At 40.9% G+C, this 25166-nt stretch overlaps 1 protein-coding gene across 2 annotated transcripts in view; it reads right to left on the reverse strand.

Annotated features, from left to right (window-relative positions):
* The window catches only part of CPM (carboxypeptidase M), a gene marked incomplete at its 5' end in the record, with an annotated part of 66000 nt that overhangs the window by 6179 nt on the left and 34655 nt on the right, over positions 1-25166 (reverse strand). For both annotated transcript variants that reach the window (XM_081060414.1, XM_081060413.1), the window contains 6 exons: positions 128-276; positions 8672-8824; positions 12117-12284; positions 12985-13169; positions 14655-14827; positions 22762-22859. In XM_081060414.1, the coding sequence (XP_080916540.1) occupies positions 128-276; positions 8672-8824; positions 12117-12284; positions 12985-13169; positions 14655-14827; positions 22762-22859 (926 nt within the window). The remainder of the gene's footprint in view (positions 1-127; positions 277-8671; positions 8825-12116; positions 12285-12984; positions 13170-14654; positions 14828-22761; positions 22860-25166) is intronic.

Genomic DNA, 25166 nt, shown 5'->3' on the forward strand with positions numbered 1-25166 from the left:
TGTCCTTTCCTTCTGTCCTGATGTACTACTTTTGAACTTTTCAGACTTATTTTAGATTCCTGCTGAGTGAGGGAATATTATGAGTTTTATAATATTTTAATAACAATAACTAGAACTGTATACTTACATTTAGTGTATAGGACCCAGGCAAAAGCAGGAGATAATACTCTCCAAATTTGTTGGTTTTATAGGGGCAGATATGTTTTCTGTCTTGGACTTCTACAATTACATTGGGTAATGGATTTCCACTCTGATCAAAAACTTGACCCTTTACACCTGCAAGACAAACAGAATTAAATATTAATACCATGTTTTATGGCATATGAAAAACATTCTTGTAATTATTTAAGAAAAATATGTTCTCTCCTCTTCTATTTTTTTGGAAGAGTTATATGGTCTTGGGCTTTTGTTTGCTGGGGGGTTTTGATAACTAATTCAATCTCCTTACTAGTAAAAGGTCTGTTCAGATTTTCTATTTCCTCATGACTCAGTCTTGGTAGGTGTATGTTTCTAGGAATTGAACCATTTCTTCTAGGTTGTCAATTTTTTTGGTGTATAATTGTTCATAGTAGTCACCACGATCTTTTGTGTTTCTGTGGTATCAGTTGTAATGTCTCCTCTTATATTTTAGATTTCATTTGAGTCCTCTCTCTTGATGAGTCTAGCTAAAGTTTGTCAATTTTGTTTATCTTTTCAAACAACCAATTCTTAGTTCTATTGATCTTTTCTATTGTCTTTATATCTCTATTTTATTTATTTCTGCTCTGATCTTTGTTATCTTCTTTCTAACTTTGGGCTTATTTTGTTCTTTTTCTCCTTCCTTTTTTTTTTTTTTCCACTATCCATTAAGAAATTATTGTGCTTAGTGTTACTACTTTTGTCTTTTAACCTTCATACTAGTTTTGTAAGTGATTAACCCGCTACCTTTACAACATTAGGTTATTCTGAATTTTACCAAATATTTACCTTTACCAGTTATATTTATACTTTCATTTGTTTTCCTTTTACTAATCAGTGTCCTTTTGTTTCAGCTTATAGAAGTTCCTTTAACATTTCTTGTAAGGCTGATCTTGTGGTGATGAACTCCTTTAGCTTTTGCTTGTCTGGAAAACTCTTTGTCTCTCCTTCAAGTCTGAAGGACCACTTTACCAGGTAGAATACTCTTGGTTGGCATTTTTTTTTCTTTTTAGCACTTTGAATATGTCATGCGACTCCCTTCTGGCCTCCAAAGTTTCTGTTGATAAATCTACTGATAATCTTATGGGTCTTCAGTTGTGTGACTTCTATTTGGTGCTATCTTATATTTTCCATTTCTTCGTTGACATTCTCATTTTGTTCATGCATTATTCTCCTGATCTTGGTGGTCGGTGGGCATCGCTATGATCATTTTTTGAACTCTATTTGGTAAATCACTTACCGGGATTTCACTGAGTTCTTTTTCTGAGATTTTATCTTGTTCTTTTGTTTGGAACATAGTCCCTTGTTACTTTATTTTACTTTCTGTTGGTTTCTATGAGTTAGATAAAATAGCCATCTTTCCCAGTCTTGAAGGAGTGGCCTCGTGGAGGAGATGAATCGTATCCTTCAACCCTATCCTAGCTCTTGGTTGCCTCTCAAATCTTTGTATGTATCCAAACAGCCTACTTTATTCTTAGTGGCTCCCAGTACGTAAGGGTGTACCAAGACCTTTAAGTGTCCCAAATGGGAGGCTCTCAGTCAGCACTTAGGTTCAGGCTGATTGGAAGCCAGACCCTCAGGCAGCAGCTTTTAAAGTCTGCAAATCTACCTCTTTCCGAGGAAGTCTTGGAGGTGGGCATTTCTGTGTGCTCCCACTGCACTGAGCCCTGGGGTGATAGCCAGTTAAGAACCATTTCTTTGTTTGCTAATGTCCTATTGAATGGGTGAACACAAGCTTGCTGGCCCCCAGAGCCAGGCCATCAAGGGTTAGCCCATGGGCAGCAGCCACAGAAACTGGGACACCAGATGAGTGCACAAACTCCTTTCCGGGAGATACTGGTGACCTGGAGGGAGGTGGAAGGTGAGCACACTATACCTGTCAGGTTCCGTCTTTGGAAAATAGTTTAGTAGGCCCCTAGATGTGGGTTAAATTAGATGCCTGCCCCTCAGGCTGAAGCTTTAAGACAAATAAATAGGCCTCTTTCTCAGAAAGACAGCACTGTTTTCAGTTGACTGCCTCTGCATTTGTTGTGCCCTGGGGTGTAGCCAGGTGAATCTGTGTGAGCCCTTCTAGAACAGTTTCTGTTAGCCTTGTGGTTTCTCATGGGTGAGCCCCAAGGCTTTCAAAGCTAGATGTTTTGAAGGCTCATCTCTCTGGTGCAGGTCTTAAAAGTTGGGGTGCCAGATATGGGGTTCAAAGCCTTCACATCTCGGGGAAAAGCTCAGAGTTGTGAGTTCCTTCCTGATTGTGGGTCACCATATCAGGAATAAGGTTTATAGTGAGATTATCTCAGCCTCTCCTCCCATTTCGATGTGGGTTTTTTTCCTCATTCACCTGATGTGTAGGAATCTATTAGTTTTTCGGTTTCTTTCACAGGAATCTGTTCCACATGTAGCTGTAGATTTGGTTTGTCTGGGAAGAAGTGGGTTCAGGAGCCCACTGTGTCGCCATCTTGAACTAGAACTTGGTAAACTTATTTCTGATATATCTTAAAATACAGTCAAACTACCAATGTGATATCAAAATGAGAGCACATAAATGACAGTCTAAATCCATTCCTGTCATTTTCAAGTTGTTTCGTCAGTCACCAAACTGTATTACAACATTACCATAGGTGGATTCCACAAAATCCTAAACAAAACTCAAAATACCAATGTATTAATTTACAGTAAGATACTTATCTATGCAAGGGACTCAGTAGTTTTGTGGTCAGGTAAACCACCTGGGAAACAAAACTATAATCGTGAGTTTGCTTGGAAACATGGAATTGATTGATGGGGTCTTATTACTAATGACATGGCAAACATTTATTGAGCAGTTAGTATACTTCAGGCTCTATGCTAAGTGCTTAATGTGCATTTTTCTCACTGAATCCTCACATCAACTCTATAAGGTAGGCAGTGTTATTGTCACAATTTTACAGATGAGGAAACTAAGGCTTTGGATTATTAAATAACATTCTTAAGCTCACATAACTAAGTGGCAGAGCCTACCTATAAATTCATGGTAGTTCCAAATCCATGCCCCTCACCTCAAAATTTCAGGAGTAAAGTTAGTAAAAGGCCATTTATATTTTTAAACTTTTCTCATTTTAAATTCTGTTTCACATTCTATTTTGTTCACTCCTGTGACAAATCATGTTATCTTAATGATGAGAAGGAGAAAGAAGAGGACACAATGAACAAATGACTCTGAACCATCCCCAGTTATACTTAGTAATTATTTATGAGGACAGAAAAATATGAGGCACACATTAAGTAGTTTCCTTCAGAAAAGGTTAACATGAAATGTAAAAGTTTTGACATTTACAAATAAAATCTTTGTCTTGAACATTAAGCAAACTTCTATCTGGCTCAAATTGCCTTTCATTTCTTTTCTAATTCTTGACTCTTCATTTTTTTCCTCCAGGGAAAGACTTATTAAAACCCATATTTTCTTCTTACTTTTCCAACATAGATCAATTATGTAAGTCTCTATTTTCATGTAATTTGTCCCTCTTTTGTCTCTTGAAGAAAATGTTCCATTTATTTTTATTCCTATTACTTGGTATGTAGTAGGAATAAGTATATTTTTGATCTTTTGATCTTTAGGTAGCACTAAACCATAAATATCAGTCATAATTTAGTAATCTGATTATGCATTTATTCCTTGGATTTCATCTTTGAAGAGATGTTTCCATTGTGCCCTTCTTAGGAGGCCCTTTGATACATTAGATAAACACAACATAGCTTAGTGTGACAGAAAGACCAGTCAGGTCTCAATTTCAATCCCAGCTCCCCTGTCACTAAACATTCCGAAGCCTCAGTTTCATCATTTATAAAATGGGGATAATAATAGCACCTTCCAGGATGGTCATGAAGATGCAATGTAAGTAACACAGAAGAGGAGGCTTAACAAATATTAATCCTTTTCTTATCCGGATAAGGAAAACTACACAAAGGAATAGAAAGACGATAGCTGTAAATTTGGAATTGGAACAGAACTGCTGGGTAAGTTTCTGGAATCTCAATTCAACTTTGTTCCACTAAGGCAGGAATATGTGAAGGAAGAAACTATGTATATTTCTTTCTTCTTCGGGTCTCTGAATTAGCTTATCATCTTCCTGCCACTTAGAAAATGTATGCATTTGAGCAAGATAGTGTGTGGTAATGTCTCTTGGTGTCTTTTGTAGTTTTCATTGATTTCTACAAAACTAACCAAATCAAAACCCAAACTCAAACAATAGAAACTATCTTTGAAACTGACTTTACACCATCCTTTAACATCTAATATAATGCTGAAATAGGATTCAGGATGCTAATGATGAGTAGTTGGCAGAAGGCACCAAGAAAAAAAAAACGGTACCTTAAAAAAGAGAAGTAAATTCCTTCTGGGCTAGAAATGGTTATACTTTAACAGAACAGACTTGAATTTTCGCATGAACAGTGTTTTTGGATGGCCTTAGGTACCTATACAACAGCCATATGTCAGTATGTGTCACAAGTGAACAAAGATTTCAAGTGACCTGTGGTCTGTCTACCCTCATACAGGCAAAGGAATCATTTGGATTTAGGGCAACACTAAAAGTCTTCAGATTCCAGTTTGACCGTCATTAACTATCCTCTGAAAATCGAAAAGATTCATTTCCATATGACCCTTACCCAAACCTAGAGACAGTTCTTCAAGCGAGGAAAGGCTGGGTATCTGAATATCACTGTCACTGAACAAACACAGACCATGCCAAAATATGGAGTTTCTATTAGGGGATAACCACATACCACCAGACAAACAAAAGCTGTCTTCAGATCTTACATGTTTACAATAGTCTGTCCAGACACCACCAAACCTTCCCTTAGAGGGAAGCAATTGTTTTACCAGAAGATAGGATTTATGTCTATTATGTTCAAACCGAAACATTGAAGAAAAGACCAGTAGATCCAAAGAGATGCAGACAGAGCCAGCACCATTACATCAGGGGAACAAAAAGTAAAAATTGGAAAAAAAATAGCTGAGATAATAAAGGAGAATAAAATCGAAGCCTAAGATTTTGTGGCCACATGTGAAAATGAGGCGAAATGTAAAGCTCTCCTTCCCTTGGAAATGTATCGAGCTTCAGGAATGAGAAGTGTATGTCAGGCAAGAACTGGAATTCTGCGTCTGTTGGCCACAGGGCAGAGTCGGAGCTGGGTGGTGCTCGGAGGCTGCTCATTCACTCCCAGGGCTCCTCCTAATAATCACAGTTGCCACCTATTTTGGATCTGATGACAGATGAATATCTGTGTCTCACAGGCTTCTGGAATTCGGCACACACCAGATTCTCTTAGGCCAGTTTACTTAGGTTTCTAGGTGCTGGGGGCCATCCCCCAAACCTTGGGGTTCAGATCTGCTTTGAGGGGAGAGGACAGTAACAGGTAACATCATGGCCTGTTCATCTTTGCTTCTCCCCAGAGTGGGGGACAAGCATTCCAGGTCCCTAGAACTCAGACTTGCCCTCCTTTGCTGTCTTGGCCTCAATGTCTGCAACCCCTATTAAAATACCAAAGGCATTCTACTCAGAACAACTAATCCTACAATCTACATGGAACCACACAAGATGCCAAAGAAACCTTGCTTGAGAAAGAACAAAGTGGAAGGTATCATGCTTCCTGATTTCAAACTATACTACAAAGGTACAATAATCAAAACAGCATCGTACTCACATAAAAACATACATAAGATCAATGCAGTAGAACAGAGAGACCAGAAATAAATCCTCGCTTATATGGTCAATTAATCTACAACAGAGGAGGCAAGAATATACAATGGGGTAAAGACAGTCTCTTCAACTAAGTGGTGCTAAGAAAACTGGACAGATACATGCAAAAAAATAAATTAGACAGTTAAGCATGGTGACACAGCACCCAGGGGCCTCAGTTTAGATTGACGTTGGCAGTGAATTTAATGGAAAGAATAATCCCACTGCAGCCTGAGAACAAGCTGGCTGAGGCAAAGGTAGAGGCTATTCCTCCCCTTTCAGTTCACTAAAACTGAAAGTGGCTCACTCAAGGTTTTACACAGGGGCAGATGACAAAACAGCCTGGGTATCACCCGGGCTCCTGTGCTCTTGGCCAGGCCCTTCCATTAGAGCAGGAGGCCTTTCCTTCCCAGACAAGATAGGCCAGAGACTTCTCAGATGGGTCAAAATCTCAGACTCAGAGGCATCTTAGCAAGTGATGAAACGACCAGTGAATGTGATGCAGCTTAAAAAGTACCTATAATTTCCTCAAACCAGAACAATACCAATAAGGCGGTGTTTGCTTCCATCACCCACAAAAGTATTCTTTGGCTTCCTTCTGGGCACCAATATGAAGAGAACCTTTCTATCAAGTAACAATGACCACATGGTGTCAGTATTTTGAAATAGGATTTCATAATAAACTAGAAAAAAAATGCCTGCGTTAAACCACAAGGGGGCAGGGTTGATTTGCTAATGTATATATTTTTGAGTGAGCACATCTGATTATAGAGACAGGCAGATAGCCATTCTTCATAAAACCTAGTGTAAATGGACTTGTAAGCCTTCCAAATTAATAATAACAAGAGTTATACTGTAATTTGTATGTCATTTAGCAGTATAAACCCCTTCACTGGCAATATGTCAGCACATTACTTCAGAGCCTGCATTAATTAATGCAGTGCTTCGCAAAAAACCTTGACTGAAATTCAGAAAATGGTACTGCAGTTGCCGGGAGCATATTTCACATTCAGTTGCCCTCCCACGTTGATGCTGATGGGGGAAGAATTCTAGAAAAGAATAGGCCGAGTAACACAGTGAAGGATCAATGTAGGTAGAAATACAATAGAAAGGCTAAGTGATTACGTGCCTTGTGAGGAAAAGAGAGTGGAGAAATACCAGAATACTAAGCAAGAGAGGACCCAAAAACGGCGTGAGCTGCTGGGTGCCGCCACGGCCTGCCGCGGGCTGCTGTGTGCTGCCGTGGGCAACCATGGGCTGCTATGAGGAGTGACTGATGACCGGCAACAGACTGCCTCAGCCGGGGAGAACGCAAGGCTCCTAATCCCAGCATGGGCCAGGGAGCTGTGTCCTACACAACTAGACTGAGAAACAACGGCTTGAACCAAAATGTGTGTGTGGGGGAGGGGGAGAGGGGGACAGAGGAAGGGGAAAAAAAAAGAGGACCTAAAACAAAGTTTGATGACATAATTAGGAAGAAGAAAGACCCAATAATAAGCTTAATACATATTAAAATGCTGGTGAAAAAGATGACATTTCGTCACATGCCTCATCACAGGGAATGAACCTACCCCCTCTAGGCCTCAGCCAGTCAGGCACAGCCCTGTGAGTTCACCAGTCACTTATACATACTTGTGTTGGGGTGAGGGGCGTGGGGATGGGGGTACAGGTATGAAAGGGGATGGGCCTCCACTCTGGGGACGTGTGGCCAAGGGAAACTCTTCATTGCCCTCGTACTCAGCGTTGTACCCCTGTGCTTCTGACTTTTCCCTCCTTCAACCATCTCCGTCTCTTAGCAGGTGGAAAGCTTTGATGTGAGGCATGCAGAAAATTATGGGAATTACGCCACAGGCTACGATGCAAACCTGTTCAGCACAAGCACACACCCTCCACTTTGGCTTGATGTGGTGGCATAACTACTATACCAGTTCCTGACGTGTTTCTTACCCCAAGCCGTCAGAGTGGAGAACGCGAACTCGGGCAATGCGGAAGAGCCATCCACAGCCTGCCCACAGACACAGACGAGTTAAATGAACTATGTGATTCCAGCAGCAGCAGCAGCAGGGTGTTTGTCTAGTGCAATGGTTTTCAGAGCCTGGTCCCTGGGCCAGCAGCAGCTTCGCCTGGGACACGCGAAGTCCAACTCTGGGGCTGGGACCTGGCAATCTGTGTTTAAACAAGCCGTCCCGGAGAGGCTGCTGCGCGTTTGAGAATGACCACTCTTGCCACATTTAGTCTGTCTGTGTGTGAAAAAGGCCCGACAGCCGTCAGGAAAACAGGCTGGGAAGATTCCCAGGTCATTTGGCAGAGTTGAGGGGTGGGAGGGGATAAAGCTAAAGGTGCTAGGACCTCAGTTCTAGAAAAAACAGCGAAAATGGCATGTCCAGTGTGCCCTGAATCTGTGATACCGTATGGCAAGTGACAAGCAAACTCGGCTTTTTAGCTTTTACTGGGTAATGATGTAACAGAGTAAAGACCTGTTTTCCTGATCTTTTGCCAGATTTCCAGGTCATTCGACATGGAAAGTTAGAAATACTTTGGATTTTACTCCCCTATATGAAAGTAACATCCACCATACTTTGTCTTATGTGAACTGAGGAGCACGCTATTTCTTACACAGTACAGACAATTCATGCACAGGAAATGCTTAACCGTTAGTTGGTACTGAAAAGGAGGCAGCACTGAGAAAACACAAATAGGGGCTCACGTTTTCTCAACCCAAAGGTGCTGCCGATGCTATATTATGTGTTAACAGAAATTAACAAGAAAATCTTACAAACCTAGGTGCACCTCTTTGATGTATTCAATCAACGAGGCTTTGTTAAGATTCCAGAAGGATGAAAGCTTCTCCTCGCGAGGATATTTACAGCATGACAGTTCCAACGTGATTTCAAAACACTGCGCCCAGATATAATTGTAATCTTGCATTCCACCTAAACACAAGCATATTTAATATTTTTTAAGGTCAAAAACTGGAGTGGAGCCAAGGGTCATGTACTTCGAGGACTAGTGAAAGAAAATACATGTAAACAGGAAAAGATGAATTTGACACATTAGCATATAAAATTAGGGTTTGACCTTTAATTACCCAGGCATGACCAGGTGGTCCTAAACCTTCCCATATGGGTAACTGGATCACAGCTGATTGACGTTCAACCGTGCATCAGAATTAAGTGAGGGGTAGCGGAAGAGTCCTATTTTGTAATCATATGTTATTACCAAAAGGATTCTTCAAATTATATTTCTTCCCTAAATTACATTTTAAACAGATGTAAAGGACAGTGAGATTTCTTTTAAAATATTCCTAAAAATCCTTTATAAAATATACACATTTATTATGTAACGCTAAGCACACTACTTTGGAGGAGTAATAACAGCTAACATTTACTGATTGTTCACTGTTGTTAGGTCCTGTTTGAAGCGCTTTGTATCAACTCATTTAAGCCTCGCAGCATTTATTACCCATATGTGGGGACAGAGCCAGGAGGGCAGTTTCCAGGCTCTCGGCCTCACGTGGAAAGGTGCTGGCTCAGGTAGTAAATGGCCATCAACTGTGACTGGATGGCCATCAGCTGTGGCTAGTTGGCCATCAGCTGTAACCAGTGAGCCATTGGCCACTAATATAACTGCCATGGCTACAGTAGCAGCAAAAGGGGGCTAGCAAGAAGATGGTGGCTGAGCTAGCAAGCGCGGATTGCAGTTAGCACGGCGGATTGCAGCTAACAAGTGAGGTGGGTTGGCAGAGAAGTGGACGGCAGGTTGCGGATAGTGTGGCTCCTGCTTCCTGTGTCTCAACCAGCCACCAGTGAGACCATAGTGGTATGACTCCCCTACCTATGGCTCCGTGGGTGTTCCTTTTTGGCCTCACCAGGTCCTGCGTTCTTATGGGGAGCGGGAGCTGAGACCCTGCAGGACATCCCATGTGACACCATATTTTACAGATGAGGAAACTTAATCACAGATAAGTAACATGCCTGGCGGTGCTAGCTAGGGGATGATAGACGGGCATAGGCTCCTGCTGGAGCCCCCATACTTTTACCCATGATGCCAAACTGCTGCCGTGGAGGAAACAAAGGGTGCTGTGCTGACTGACCCTTGGGAGGGAAAAGGCCCAGGCCCCTCCTGCTTCTGGGGTTGCCATTGCTCATGCTTACTGTCCAGTTCTTAACTCTAGAGACCCTACTTTCAAGGGGTTATACTCATATTTCATATTTTCTAAAATGCAAAACTTTTCATCTTTTAAAATCTCTGAATTGGGATGTGTCTTAAATGTGATAGCTGAAAAATGTCATTGTGTCATTAGTTCGGCTGGAAACTTCTTTTTTTCTTTCTTGGTAGTACACTGTACTTTAAAATCAGTGCCATCTTGGGTTTGATGAAATATAGTAACTTTGAAGGAAATAGTTTCTGCCTAATTTTAATTTGTTATGCTTGATATCTGCCCAATAAAATATGTATTCTCAACTCCATCAGGGTATTTGGGAAGTAGTAAAGTAGATAAAATTTTATGCTAACAAAAAGGTCAAAATATTATATCAAAATAGTATTTAAATGTTAAGTAGTATCAATGTAGGTCCAGATTCCATCTAGGAAGAATTTCTCTGTCCTTTCTATCAAAGAGTTTTGTATTTCTCTCTGACCTCATTTTCACCATGAAATAGAAGAAGGAGAAAATGGTGAGAGACACAAAACAAAAGCCCTTGGTGTGATGACTGTCTCAGGTAGAAAGAATTTAAATGGTAAAACAGGTGTGCAAAGCATGCATGATTGAGAATGCCAAGCGTGGCGAGTGCGCAGCTCTGGATAAGGCCAGTCAGGCCTGGCTGACAAAACCTCCAGGCTGAGCCAGAATGCCTTAAGCTCCTCAAAGTAGCTGGCTGTCTGCTTTTTTTCTCAGAAGGATACACAGCTTACACACAGGCACACTTGAGAGCAATTCCTGGCAGCAAGATGGGTTCCTAGCTAATTTCCCACACACCTGGATCTGTCTTGAAAGTTAGTACACACGAAGGACAGCTCTGCCTTAGGCAGGAGAGGGACCTTTCATTCCTGTGAAGAGTGATGAGCAGAGACGAAGCTGGAACCCTGAGGTGGATGGAGGTAGGGAGGCCGTACCTAGGACAGTGGAGGGAAGTTTGGGGGGTGTTGTATCGAGCTGGCCCTGCTGCCTACCAATTGTGGCCTAGCTTATTTGTGTTACCTGGAAAGCTGGCAGAAAGCCGCTCAGACACAAACGTACCAGCTTGTGCAAGGCTGCTTATAGTCTATGCATCCAAAGTGACAACTGGGGAAGTGGCCTGCAGCTCGCTGTTGGTAGGATCAGGCTAAAAGGGGACACTTTCCACTGAGGCTGTGGAAACCCGTTTCTGACCCACTGTCCACTACCTTCCCTCTCACCCTTCCATCCTACGTGCCTCCTGTTTTCTCTAGGTCCCAGACCAGGACGAATTCTCTGACACCCCTGGGCTTCTGCTTATATTATTCCTGCTGATAAGAATATCCCCCCTCTCATGTTCCCTACCTGGTGCTCTCCTCACCTCCCCCTTCCTCTCCTGGCCATCCTGTTCCAAGGGTGGAAAACTGGAGCCTCCTCTACCCCCCTGTATCCAGCCTGAAGAGCTCTTTTGTTTAGCCTGCAATGTGGCAAAATTTAAAATCATGAGACTTCATTGTACAAATCCAGTTTGTTTTACAAACTGGAAGATCTGGCAGTATTGGAACCCACTCATTGCTGCATGCAATAATTAACTGGACCTAAGGAGCAGCTGTCCCCATTAGATGACACGTAAGCATTACATTTCTCCAAGGTCTCTACTACTCCGTCGTATGTTGGCTTTACACCTGTGATACACTGTACCTTTTCTAAACCTCTAATTATCCTGCCATCACAATGATTTATTTGCATGTTGTTCTTTCCTATTAAACTTGGGGTGAAGATCTGTGTCCTGTCGTTCATCTTTCTCAGCACAGTTGCTGACTCAGTAGGAAAATGCTGACCAAGCATCCGAATGAGTGAAGGTGGCCTTGGCAGTGAGGGACATGTCTGAGCTTCCCTCAAACGGTCAGTCACCCCCACTGTTCTAGTGATATTAGCCGACAGAGACACGATTGAAGGGACTGCACTGTGACTCAGGAACTTTTGGCAACTGTTGGAGGTCAAAAAAGCCAGCTGGCCCCTCTGGGTGCAGGCAACAAGAAACATGGTAGCAACGAGGAGAAACTCACCTTTGAGTGGATACCAAGAGTATCCATTTGTAATTCCATTAGGAAAGTTCATTTTATTTTTACACTGATCTCCTTTCATGTTGGGATTTCTGGAAGCATAGGTATTTGCAAGATATTGGAAAACGTCATCATCAGGGGTTAAACTCCTGGAGTGTACTGTCCCAGTTGCTGTGTGTGAAAGACAAACCAAGACCTTTCGGTTGGTGTTAGAGTAAGAGGAAGGTGCAATGCGTCATGTTATCACACACACAGGCTTTCATTTCCCAGAAAGAAATCCTCTCCCCACTTCCACGAACGTTCCCTCTACTTTTCTTGCTATTTTTAATGAACACACACAAGGTGATATCACGCAAAATAGGCCACATTCATATCCAAACTCCTCCTAAATCAGCTTAACAGTTAAATATCCTCTTAGTCACTCTGGCTAATTTCTGGAGGTCAGTAAATGTTCCTTAGGCACTGTAGGGATTAAAGGAAGCCACTGTAATATTTTAGGTTCTTAGGTACATAGCTTATCCTGCAGAGTTTTAAGAGCAGTTAGCAATTATTACTCATATAATTAGCAAAGAAAGCTCAGTTCTAGTTTTATTTTCTTTTAGCCATGTTGCTGTTTGTCAGATCATCTAAATCCCAATTTTACTATTTCACCGATGAATGTCACGTAATCCTGTTGCTTGTCAGTTCAGCCATGCTGCCCAGGTACTGTTTATAAATTGTAGGAAGGAGAGCTCAGGGTTAAGCAAATGAGGCTCTTTCTATGCCTGCCAGATAAGTTGAGTGGAGAGAAGAGTTTATCCCCACACAGAGGCAGAGAGTTCATGGTTTCACTCCAGACTTGGGGAGCCAGAGTCGGCCCGTGTTTGCTTACCTGGAACACCATTGTCAAACGGATAACTGGCCACCAGGGCTCCGCCGTGCAGGTTTGCAGAGAGGACAAACGTCTCTGTTTTCAGCCACTCCATGATTGCCACCGTTTCTGGCTGCCTGGATACATTATTAAATTCAAAAGCATCGGGGAAATTTCTATTCAAGTCATAGAAGTTACCATTTTCCCTGTAAAAGAAAGAATGTTTTAGGGTTTACTGGTGGTATGTGAGAGAGTAGATTCGTGCAGTGTGTAAACCTTGGGTGTGGGCTCCAGGTGTTTTTCCAACTATGAATACAGGGGTGGTAGAAGTGTGTCTTAGCAGCTTCCAGTGACCCACATCTGGCATTCATGTATTAAGTTGGTGCAAAAGTAATTGCGGTTTAAAAGGTTAAAAATAATTGCAAAAACCACAATTACTTTGGCACCAACCTAATAGCATGCAGTCCTCTTCCTGTGTGACTTGCTCTCGCCCATGGGACAGTAGCTGTTGTAATGTAAGCAGAGGCCTGGTAAGTGTTTTGCATTTCAGGGCATTTGCTCTTGGACACCCCCTTTTGGAATCTTCAGGTCCCAATGCTAACCATGTGGAGAGTCCACATGGGGAAATGAGGTATCCCGGTGACAGTCGGAACTGAGACTCCAGACATGTGGTCCTGGGAGAGTTGTCAGACCTCAGCTGAGGCCCCAGATATCATGGCACAGAGATGAGCCATTCCTGCTCTGCCCTGCCCAAATTCCTAACTGACAGAATTGAGAGTAAATGAAAAGATTGTTGTTTTAAGTCTCTACATTTTGGGATGGTTTGTTACCTAGCATTTGATAACAGAAACAACAGGAATGTGCTACTTTATACAAATGTATTTCTGAAAAGTGAACTGGTCACGTTTACGTAAGCTAGAAAAACTTGACAGTTGAAGGGAATCAAGTGGTGTGATTTTATTTATTTTTGGTAAAAGCAAACAAATTTTTCATTGCACAACTTTAAATGCATATTAGATATTTGAGAAATGCTAAATATCCCGAGGCAGCTTGAAACAAATTAAATAGTTTAAATTAGAAATACTACAAGACTCGCTCTTCTTTGGGATTAGTTCTTGTACTGGCTAATAAAGCAAGTGGTAATTATTGAGGGCTGAGGTATTCTGCTGCGCCCTGAGGATTTACCAACGAGGAACACAATCAGCACGACACCTGCCCTCAGGTGGCTTATAGTTTAAACATTAAACAAGACACTAGACAATAAAAATTGTGCTATGAAGGTAAAGTGCTAGGTGGTAAGAGGACCACTATAATTGGGGACCTAATATAGACCAAGGAAAGAGTCTTTTAGGAAGTGCTGTTTCAGCAGTGAGAGGGGGAAATGAGCTGCGCAGAACGTAATTCCAGAAGGAGGGTTAGAGCGGCTGAAACAGGGTGGAGGGTGTGTGTGGGGGGGAGGAAGAGTGATGAAGGAAGCAGTAAGGTGGGCCCAGGAGCAAAGCAGCCTTATTCTGGATTTTCTTTTTCATCCTAAAAGCAATGGGAAGGCAGCTCTGAAGAGTTTGCAGCACAGCGATGCCCTGACACTAGCAATGAGATGGTTCACTGACTGCTCTCGTAGGGTCCCGGGCTTCTCTCTGATGGGGGCCTTTTGTTTTGTTTTTAATAAAGATTGAGTAGCTCATCATTACCTTCCATTACTGTAAAAACAGTCAGGCTTTTTGACAGCTTCAAATCCATCTGGGTTCATTGAAGGCATGATGTGTATCCGGGTACTGTTGATTAAATTTGTGATTTCAAGGTCTTTTCCATCATTGGTTACGAGATATTCAATTAAATGGAGCAGCAGTTCCCGCCCTACAGTCTATAGGTGAGAAAAGGGGATATTATTAGGTCAGAGGAAAACAGCCCCCAGAGCACAAATTCCCCAACAAGGGATTCTACACCTGGTATCTGAGACCAACATCAGTGGCGAGACCACTGTTTCTCAAGCATACTGATGCGCTGGCGAAGGCCAATCAATCATCGGTGTATTGAAAACTATGTTAGTGAAAGTTTTTTGTTTTGTTTTGTTTTTTACGTTAATTAAAAAAATACCCATCCGTAAATAGTTTACTTTTAAAAAATGAATTAAAGTGGAGTAAAGGTTATTGTTATTATATTTCCAATTTGCTCCCCTTCCAAAATACTTTCTGGAGTGGTAGAGAAAGAGATGGGGTTGGCATGGGAATTGTGTGTCTCCATGAGAATGCATGGTGCACGTGAAAACCATCAGGGACGTCTCAGTGGATGACAGACAGAGAACCACTGCATGGACATGTAGATTTTTTAATGGAGAAAAATCCAAGTTTGTAGTAAGCAAAATTTAAATAGGTTTCTGATTTCCATATCCCTCTATTTCCAAGTTCTTTTATTTCCAAATTCCCCTATTGCACATTTGTGCAATTTTTTCATATCACTGTGTTTCTGATTTCCACATTCTCATTAACTTTAGTCGTTTGCAAATCATCCTCACAACTTTTTTTGCCATAGCTGTGTATTATCTATACTATTATTTGTAGTTTCTTTAAATTGGCTCTTTTTACTTATGTTAAAAATGAAAAACTTTGTGTCATTACCATTTTGCTAGATATATTTCTAATGTACATTAAAATTAAAGCATGACTATGAAAATAAAATGGTCGCATCCACCTAAATGTATCTTATGTTCCAGTGGTTAGGAAACTGAAGGCGTGTGAGAAATCTTGCTTTATAATTCCCAAGGGGGAGATTTACTACTTTTCTTATTTTTTTAAAAAGTAATTACATTTCAGACTTATAGGAAGATTTGATTAGGCTGCATCAATTTCTCCCTGTAATCCTGGGTTCAAAGAATCTTTCTGAGTGATCTTACACAAGATCAGATACTATTGAGGGGCTGGTAAATGGGAAATTGGGGCAGCAGGGGATTAAATAAGGACAATGGTCAGAGGCATTAATGTTGGTCGTGGGCAGGAAAAGAATTGTCAACTACAACTCCACTGTAGGAATTCGTCATTCTGACAAAGGATGAGCAATTCCATCCTTTATGCTCCTCACTAGCAAGCAGGCAGAGGCCACATTTTCTGATTTTGTTATCCTGATGAACACAAAATAATTGAACCTGGGACCAAGAAAATTTGGATTATGTGAATAATATATTCATAGGTAGCCACAAAATTCAGAGTGGAAATGTATTAAATTCTGACTTCAATTTTTTCCTACTGATTTCTATTTATTCCCCTACTGTGATTTTAATTTTTACAATCCAAATTGTCACTTGGAAAGTCCTTATAAACTAATAACCCAAAAAGCTAGGTTTCCAACTCTATGTTTTGGAAGCTCAAGCAATTTTGGAAGCAACTTTTTCCATGAGCCATTTACTGGCTACCCTAAAACCGGAGGAGAAGAGACTGGTGACTTTAATTTTTTGTTTTAAATTTTTACTGGGGAATAGTGGGGAACAGTGTGTTTTTCCAGGACCCATCGGCTCCAAGTCAAGTCGTTGTTTTCAATCTAGTTGTGGAGGGCGCAGCTCACTGGCCCACGTGGGAATTGAACCGGCAATCTTGGTGTTATGAGCACTGCGCTCTAACCTCTGAGCCAACCGGCTGCCCGATTTTAATTTTTGAAAGGTGACTTTAAATGTAGAAAATGTGGTTGATTTAAGGAGCTTTTCTGGCAATGGAAGAAAAACATGTAAAGGAAAAGGAGGAGGAAGTGACCAGGTATGACTTGCAGCTCCTGAAGTTTCTAACTATGATTGGAGACTGTAGGTTGGTTCCATTAGAGGGACAGATCAGGAAAAAAACTGAGGCTTGTCTGAGTCTGGTCCAGACGGGAGCCGTATCCGAATCCCATGTGGTTCTAAAAGTGAATTTCCCTCTTAACTATCTGCACCATACATCTGCAAGCATGCCAGAACTCAAGACAAGAATTGGCAATGAAATTCATTCAATCAATAGCAAATGGAAACAGAGAGTAAAGAAGCTATGATTAAGCTATAGAACTGGATTAAGCAACTAGTAATATGGGTACAGAATAGAATATAAAAGTTAAGGTTTATAATTAACAGAGGGCAGGAGCTAGGGGAGAGGGAAGGGAAGGAGAGAGGACTTTTCAAAGTGCTAATTTCTTCACTTTTCATAGTAATGGCTCATAAGACACTATCAAAAGTTTTTTTTTAAAAAAGATTAAATGAAAAAAAAAAAAAAAAAGATTAAATGATTAGAGTATCAAAGTTTTCCCTTGACTTTAGAAGAATCTTCTGATAGTTAATTTCTTATTTTGAGAAGATATTTTTTAAGTTCACCAATTATTTTAGTTTGCTTCAGTTTTAGTCTGTTAAATCCAAGTAAAATTAAATCTCATACTTATTTAAAGATAACATATAATACAATATGACACACATTTAATTTTATATCCTTTAATCCCTCTCATTCTCTTCCTACAGACATGCATAGATGTCCGACAAATAGTATTGATGGCTATTTTTTTTAGTGATGGTATTCTGAATGATTTTTGTTTCCCCTTATTTTTCTACTGTCACTTTTTAAATTAAAGAAAACCTATGTCATTTTTACAAAGACAATAAAATCATGATTTTTTTCAAGGAAACAAATGTATGACCAAGGTATTTTCTGTTTGTCTCCACATGCCAAAACAAATCACAAGTTCTTAACTACAGAGGGTAAATAAGAATCTTGGAAATACAATAAAGAACTAACTAAGAGTCAGATAATTTAAAAAATGCTGAAGTAAACAGATGAAATTTCAGTTAAACAAAGTCTTCTTTTTGTGCTGGGCCATATTTTGCTGCCTCTGTAACAGCAGATTTATGCCAAATAGTATTCAAATTAATTCTTCCCAACTTCAATATAAATGTCTCAAACACTCATTTATGTTTTATGTATAAACCTCCCTTCATTTAAAATTAAGTCGTTGAATATGAAACCTTAGAGAGTCCAAATTTTAAGAAAGAATGTGGTCAAAACAGTCTCTAGTAGCTTAACCAGTCTTTCATTTAGCACGCTCACTTCCTTTTTGGGAGAGTGGAGACTTAATGAAAGAATCCCTCATTAAGAAACTGAAAGGCTGCATGAGCACACCAGCTTCTGGAACATTTCATTCATAATTCATCCAGTAGATAAAATGGCAATAACCCATAAAATAGAAAATAATGCTCTATCAGTTTTAGTTCAATTCAGTCAATTTGGAATTTGCTAGGTAGATACAATTGGTTGTTCAAGCTCTTCAAAGAATATTTATAAACAATGTAAAACCTTTTTTGAAGAAACAATCCACAAGAGAGGTAGTGTGTTGTGAGAGAGTGAGAGGTGGCACAAAACTTCAGCTGTCCTAATGATGGAATCTATTTTTGAAATGTTACACTGTAAGGCAGCTTCTTGGGGGGGAAAACATAAGCCTGTCAGTTCTGGGGCTCCACAGTAGTGTGTTACAGATTTAATTTATTAGCCTGATTAACTAGCTACATCCATCTTCTTCAAGTATCAGCCTAAATATTACATTATCTCGCACACCTTTCCCTCCCTCCCAAAGTCTGGATTCCATAACCTGCCTGTGTGGCCCTATCACTCTCCACACTTGTGCTGTCCTAATACTGCTCACACACATTACAATGTCGTCGCTGACCTTGACTGATCACCCTCTTCCCACTCCACCATCGAAGCCTTGAGGGCAGGGATCCTAACCGGCTTTCCCTGTAGCCCTGGTACCTTGCCCAGTTCCTGGTATATCATGCCCTCCAAAATGACTCTTGTGACTGTTTTTTTTTTCTTTTTTCTTTTTTCTAAGGAGGGTGCAGGTCACAGTGGCCTATGTGTGGATTGAACTGGCAACCTTGGTGCTACCAGCACCATGCTCTAACCAACTGAGCTAACCGGCCACCCCACTCTTGTTACTATTGACAAAACCATTACAAAATCAAGACTATTTTAAGGAGGAACTTTCTGAAAACGAGGACTTAAGGTGCTTAGTGAGGGGAGATGTACAAATGATTATTTCATGTGAAGGATTTTCAATATTGAACACATTTTACAGGAGTGGCACTAACAATTCTGATCAGGCCAAGGACACGGGATTTCTGGTCACCTCGGCCCAGTCTCACCAAAAGGGAAATGAAGAGAAAGGGATGGTTATATGAGGAATGTAATACATGCTTAAAAGGAATTAGACACTTCATTTGGAATAAGGATTCTGTCAAAATCCCAAAAGAGAATTAATTATCCGAAGCCACACTGCATAACTGAGGATTTTTTTTTTTTTTTTTTTTTTTTTTGCTGTCATCTGGGATAGCGGTGGAAAAAAGAACTTGGGAAGTGTCATTTGATACGACAAGCTTTAATATTTTGTTTCAGAAAGTTTGGAACCTCTACTGCACGTTGACTACACATCCCAGATTTTCTAGGACAGGCACAATTTCAGATATTATGTCCTGTCATCATTCATGTAAACATTAAGTTACCCTCTAAGTACCAACATTTAGACATGCAAACTACATCTCATGTCTCCTAGATCTAGAAAGTGTGTGAAAATCATTTATCTTGTATTTCAAAGTTGAAAAATATGGTCTCTATTATCCAGAGAATGTTTTTCCCTTCAGCCTGTATGTATGGAATATGATAAACTATACATTAATGCCACCACATGTGAAATTCTCTAAGTGCGATGTGGATATTTCAAAACTCTATACCTGAATAAATCATCAGAGTAAAAATAATTCATTGACGTTTAAGAAACAGAAGCTTTAAAATATATCTCCAAATGTCAACTGTAATTGAAAACAAAACAAAAAACATTTAATAAAATCTCCAGAAAAGAGTCAGAATGGCAATTCAGTTAAGTTTAACACACATATATATGGCTGTGGGCCCTGAGGTGAAGGGAATTTTGTGAATCCAGCCTCCAACCTGTACTTTGTCCATTACTGATAGTTTCAAACTATTGGCACCCAACTTTTTAAGCACATAGTCAGGCCTCACTTCAATATTTCCATTAGACAGGAATGAGACATGTCTTAACAATATAGAGATCACCCATGCATAAGATGTTTTTTCTACAAAGTTTAAAAAATTGGGATAGGAGACAGGCACAAAACAGAGAGAGGAGGGCTTGAGTAAGGAACAAGGAGTGATTTTCCCAGGCTTCTCTCCTGCATCCACATTTAGGCTGAAGGTATCAGATGTCCCCAGTTTCAGGGATGGTCCCAGGTTTCAGTAAAGCTCTTGTAAATACTGGGTTATAGTTTACTCCAAAGCCAGCCAGTAGCAGAATGAGGTGGAGGTGGTGGGTGAGGGGGCAAAGACCCCACTCCCAAATGTGAATAATAGTGGAGTGAGAAATGGCAGAGCCCCGCTCAATCTGCGCTGGTATTATCCCTTCCAATTAAAAACAATGATTAGGGGGCGGCTGGATGGCTCAGTTGGTTAGAGCGTGAGCTGAGAACAACAGGGTTGCTGATTCGATTTCTACATGGGCCAGTGAGCTGTGCCCTCCACAACTAGATTGAAGACAATGAGCTGTTGCTGAACTTCCAGAAGGGCGGCCGATGGCTCAGTTGGTTGGAGCGCGAGCTCTCAACAACAAGGTTGCCGATTCAATTCCCTCACGGGATGGTCAGCTGTGTCCCCTTCAACTAAAGATTGAAAATGGTGACTGCACTTGGAGCTGAGCTGTGCCTTCCACAACTAGATTGAAGGACAACTACTTGGAGCTGATGGGCCCTAGAGAAACACACTGTCTCCCAATATCCCCCCCAAAAACAACAACAATGATTAGACATTAGGTGTGTCAGCACTGCCACTTAGGAGCTTGCATTAAACCTAGAATTGGGTTTTACAATGCAACACACCAGTGTGTGCAAAGGAGGGACTAGATGGTCTAGGAAAACAAAAAACATCTGCAAGTCTTATTAAAATGAGAAAGGTAGAAACTCAGAAATATTTCTCACATGTTGTTTTGAAAACAGGTGATAAAAGGCTTATCAAAAAACCACGCAGTGTGATTCCACAGCAGTCAAGGAGGGGGAAGAAGGGAGTAGGAAAAAGAAAGGGACGAGATAGGTGATAGGAGATATTCATTCCGGTGTTACTCTAAGAGCACGCTACTCTCTTATACGATGAATGAGCCCAAATTTTCTCCCAAAAGGCACTGGAACAACTACATACCCATCCAAACCAAATGAATTTGGAAGCAGAGTTCAGTGCTAAGGCTCTGGGTTCAGATGGCAAGGTGTCAGAAATTTGGGGAAGTGCATGGAAAGAATAAGCAAATTCAGAGGTGAGTGAGCGAAAGGCCTCTTGCTTATCTTTGGAAGTTTCAGTTCTGAGGTTTAATTTCTGAGCAGCAGGCTGCAACTCTGAAATGCCAGGAATTCAATAAATAAACTACTGAAGTCAATGAGTGCCATATGTCTCTTATTAAAAATGATTTCCACGGGACCTTGATCAATGGGCTAGATAGCAAAAGGAAGTCTGGGCTGCTGTCTGTAATGAGCGGTTGTTTTATTAAAAACAACGTTGGTCAGACTCCCAGCAATATTAAGTCTTTAAAAGTACGGCCCCATTCTGTTAAAAAAAAAAAAAGTCACATGGGGGTTGGACTCCCATTCACAAATCAGGTTCAGAGATCAACCCCTTTCTTATAGGCAAGTGTTTGCACCTTAGCTCCACCTGCAAGAAGTCCCCTCACTGGGCAGGACAGGTTGGGCAGCATGCCTGGAGAGGCAGGCTGTGTGTCAGGATGGGTGGATCTTATTCCTATAGAGCCCAGGTTTGGGGAGGATTAAGCCAGGACAGGAAGCTAAGCATTTGATTAGAGCATGCCACCCACACTTTTGCAAATTCAGAAGTGTTTTAACAAGCCAGCCGGTTGTACTTACTGGAATATACATTTACTTTGACATTCCTTCAAGTTAAGTGTGCTTTATAGGGGTTGACACATGATTTCTATATACATTTTCTTTATTGTGATGACTGGGAACTATCTTTCCCTTCCACTTGACTGCCTAGTTGTGTGGAGTCCTGGTGGACAGAAAATAGTGCAGTTGTCATAGTCTTAAGGTACTCAGAGGAAGTAAGGTGAGAAATAGAGTCAGCATCTTCAAATGCCCAGCAAGAACGACTGGGCGGGTAGGAGCGGTAAAAGGGTATCTTGCAAAATATAAAATAAATAACATACATAAAACAAAAGTAGAATTTATTTTGCTAAGTTGGAAAAAAACGCAAGACATTATGGAATGTAAGAGTGTTTGTAGAACGGTGGGTATGAGAGAGGCCTAAATTTGATTGTCTAAACTTGAGCATTGAAAACATTGAGTGTTAGGTTAAGATCAAGTGACAAAGTGAAAAAAAGCCCGATTCTAGGAGTTTGGATTGCCGTTTGGGATCTCCTGACTGTTTTGGGTTCGAATATAGGATCCGTCCTTGGCTGGGTCACCTTGATGCTGACCGGGAAGTGGGAAAAGTCAACCCAGGAAGGAGCTCAGGTACTTGGCTGGCAGTGGGAAGCCTGGGCACTGTCAATCCAGCCCCAACACAAAAAGAGTTCAAGTTACCCTCACAGGGCACTAGGTAAACAACCACAAGGCTGTGATGGTGGCTGGGTCCTGGTTCCTGCCATTCTCTCAGAAGGCCTAACAGGAAGAATGTTCCAGATTCTTTGCTATAATTTATGCTGCCTTCTTGGCATTTATACAGAACTCAGGAGACCTGAGAGGAAGTTTCTCTGGTGACATTTCAGCTATTCAAGCCACATACATACCTCATCTCCATGCATATTTGCCACGTACTTGAACTCGGGAATCCCAATTTTGTGTTCCTTTGGTGAGCGCCCCACGACAAGAACCCACAGGTTTCTGCCTTCACAGGGAAGAAAAAAAATAGAAAAATAAGTTGTCTTTTACAAATGACAAATGAACTCTGGGAGAATGACAAAAGGAAATAAAAGCTGCTGCTTGTCCTACCTGATTAATGTTTCAGGATGACTAAAGTTCACATGACTAACACCTCCGTGCTTAAAACGCTCCTAGTTTACTGCCAGCCAAAACCCTTTCCATTTAAGCACAAATATTTACTATTTTAGAATGCGATTTTTAAAAATTGGAGACTTATTAGGCTATGCAGAGCTTATTATTCCAAAATGTTTACATATCTTGCTCTGAGTTCCTAGTGCTTTGTAGAAACAATCTTGCTAATTCACACAATTATACCAACTTAAAACTGTCGTTAATGGTTGACTAAGAAGGTGCTGTAACTCTCAGAGTAAGGAAAGTGGGGGAAAATACCGGCATAAATAAAACATGTAACGCAGAAGGGAAATTGTTTTTAAAGTAAGAAATCCCGAATCTCGTATTCAAATGCTGATGGAACGCACAGCTCCTTTGCGGCAAGGGTCCTTGATGCGCGTGAATCCTGTCAGGTGAACTGGGGACCACAGTCCATCCTAACAATACCTCAGGGAAAATTTCTCAGTCCTAACTCTGCCACAGATGGTGTGATTTGGGCAAGGAAGGGCAGAGACGAAAGATCGTTCAGGGTTTGCTCTGCGCAGCTGTTACAGCCGGTACCCTGGCTCACATTATCTCAGGTAACCTCTCATCCTGACTCACTGAGATGGATTTCTAACCAATCTTTACAAATGAGAAAATTGATCTTTAAAAAAATACGAGGTAAACTGCTTGTGATCACAGAGCCAGTGAGAGGCTGTGATTTGAGCCCCAGAGCCAAGACCTGTTTGATTTCAATTCTAGTGCTGTTTTCACTAATGAAAACTGTCATCTCTCAAAAGGCGTGGTTTCCTAACCAGTAATCTGGAAGAAGTCCTTTTCAATTCTAAACTCACCTGGCCCTTTCAATACAAGCATTTTAAAATCAGAAGTTGGTAAGACTGAAAGGACAACAACTTGAAGCTGAACGGCACCCTCCACAACTAAGATTGAAAGGACAACAACTTGACTTGGAAAAAAGTCCTGGAAGTTCACACTGTTCCCCAATAAAGTCCTGTTCCCCTTCCCGAATAAAATCTTTAAAAAAAAAAACAGAGGTTGGGGGTTGTATGTTTGATATCTATCACATATGTACAAAGGTCAAATAACCTGGAATATTTAAGCCTGCTGTGGCTTAAATGAGCCCAGGAGCCCAGCAGCAGCTCATGGGCTAATATAGAGCAGGTTTCTGCAGAATTTCAGATCTCGTTCCTTAACAATAAGGGTCAGGCTGGGAACACTCAGTGCCATGAGGAACCCAGGGAGAAATAGATACTGGAGTTGTCTTTTTCACCATTTATTCTTATTATAACAATATTTTAGGGAGTTTTCTCACGACAGGGTGCTGTATGAAATTTAGTAAGTGCAGGAATTCTCAGAAAACACCCCCAATATGCAGTTTCTCTGATGGATGCCATCTGTTCAGTGCAGAATCCCCATTCCTTCATTCATACACTGATTTAGTCCCACTTTATGCAGGCATTTAACCAGGCGACTAGACTATATGGGTAAGTCACACCCAGTGTTGCTGATCCAGTGGAGGAACAACATGTAAACACACCATGACACACACTGTGACATATATCATCACAGAACTGTGGTTAAGGTGTTGTGGGTGTAGAATAAAAGAAGCAAGGGTTAATTTTCAAAACTTTCCAGATGGAGAGTTTTAGGGCTGACTTCTGACTAGGATTCTGAAGAATAATTCTGAGTTTGCCATGTGGACAAGCACAGTCCTCCGGTGATCTCCTGCCCAAACCATGTCATTAACCAGAACCTTTTATTCCCCAATAATACCAACTCTCAGCTCATGTGGAGTCAGTTCTACAAAGTGAACATTTTCATGTGAAGGAAGTGAGAGCTTTATCTGAGGAGCAAGCTATTAAACTTGGCTCTTTACGTTTCCTTCTGGGGAATTCTTTTAGGTAGCTATTAATGCTTTCAAAGCTAGAATGATCACAGATTTATACAGAATCTAATCCACTCACAGGCAAGGCAAAAACTTCAATATCATTTTAACATAATATTTACCAACTCTGTATCTGCCAACTGGCCTGTTACATAAAGGAGAGTGTAACACAACACAAATGTGGATAGCTAGTATTATTTGGTTTAAGTAAGGAGGGAAACCAAACCACTAAAAACTACGTGAAGAGGTACTTCGGTGGGTAACTCAATCTTA

This window comes from Rhinolophus hipposideros (assembly GCF_964194185.1).
Source record: "Rhinolophus hipposideros genome assembly, chromosome: 9".
Taxonomy (NCBI): domain Eukaryota; kingdom Metazoa; phylum Chordata; class Mammalia; order Chiroptera; family Rhinolophidae; genus Rhinolophus; species Rhinolophus hipposideros.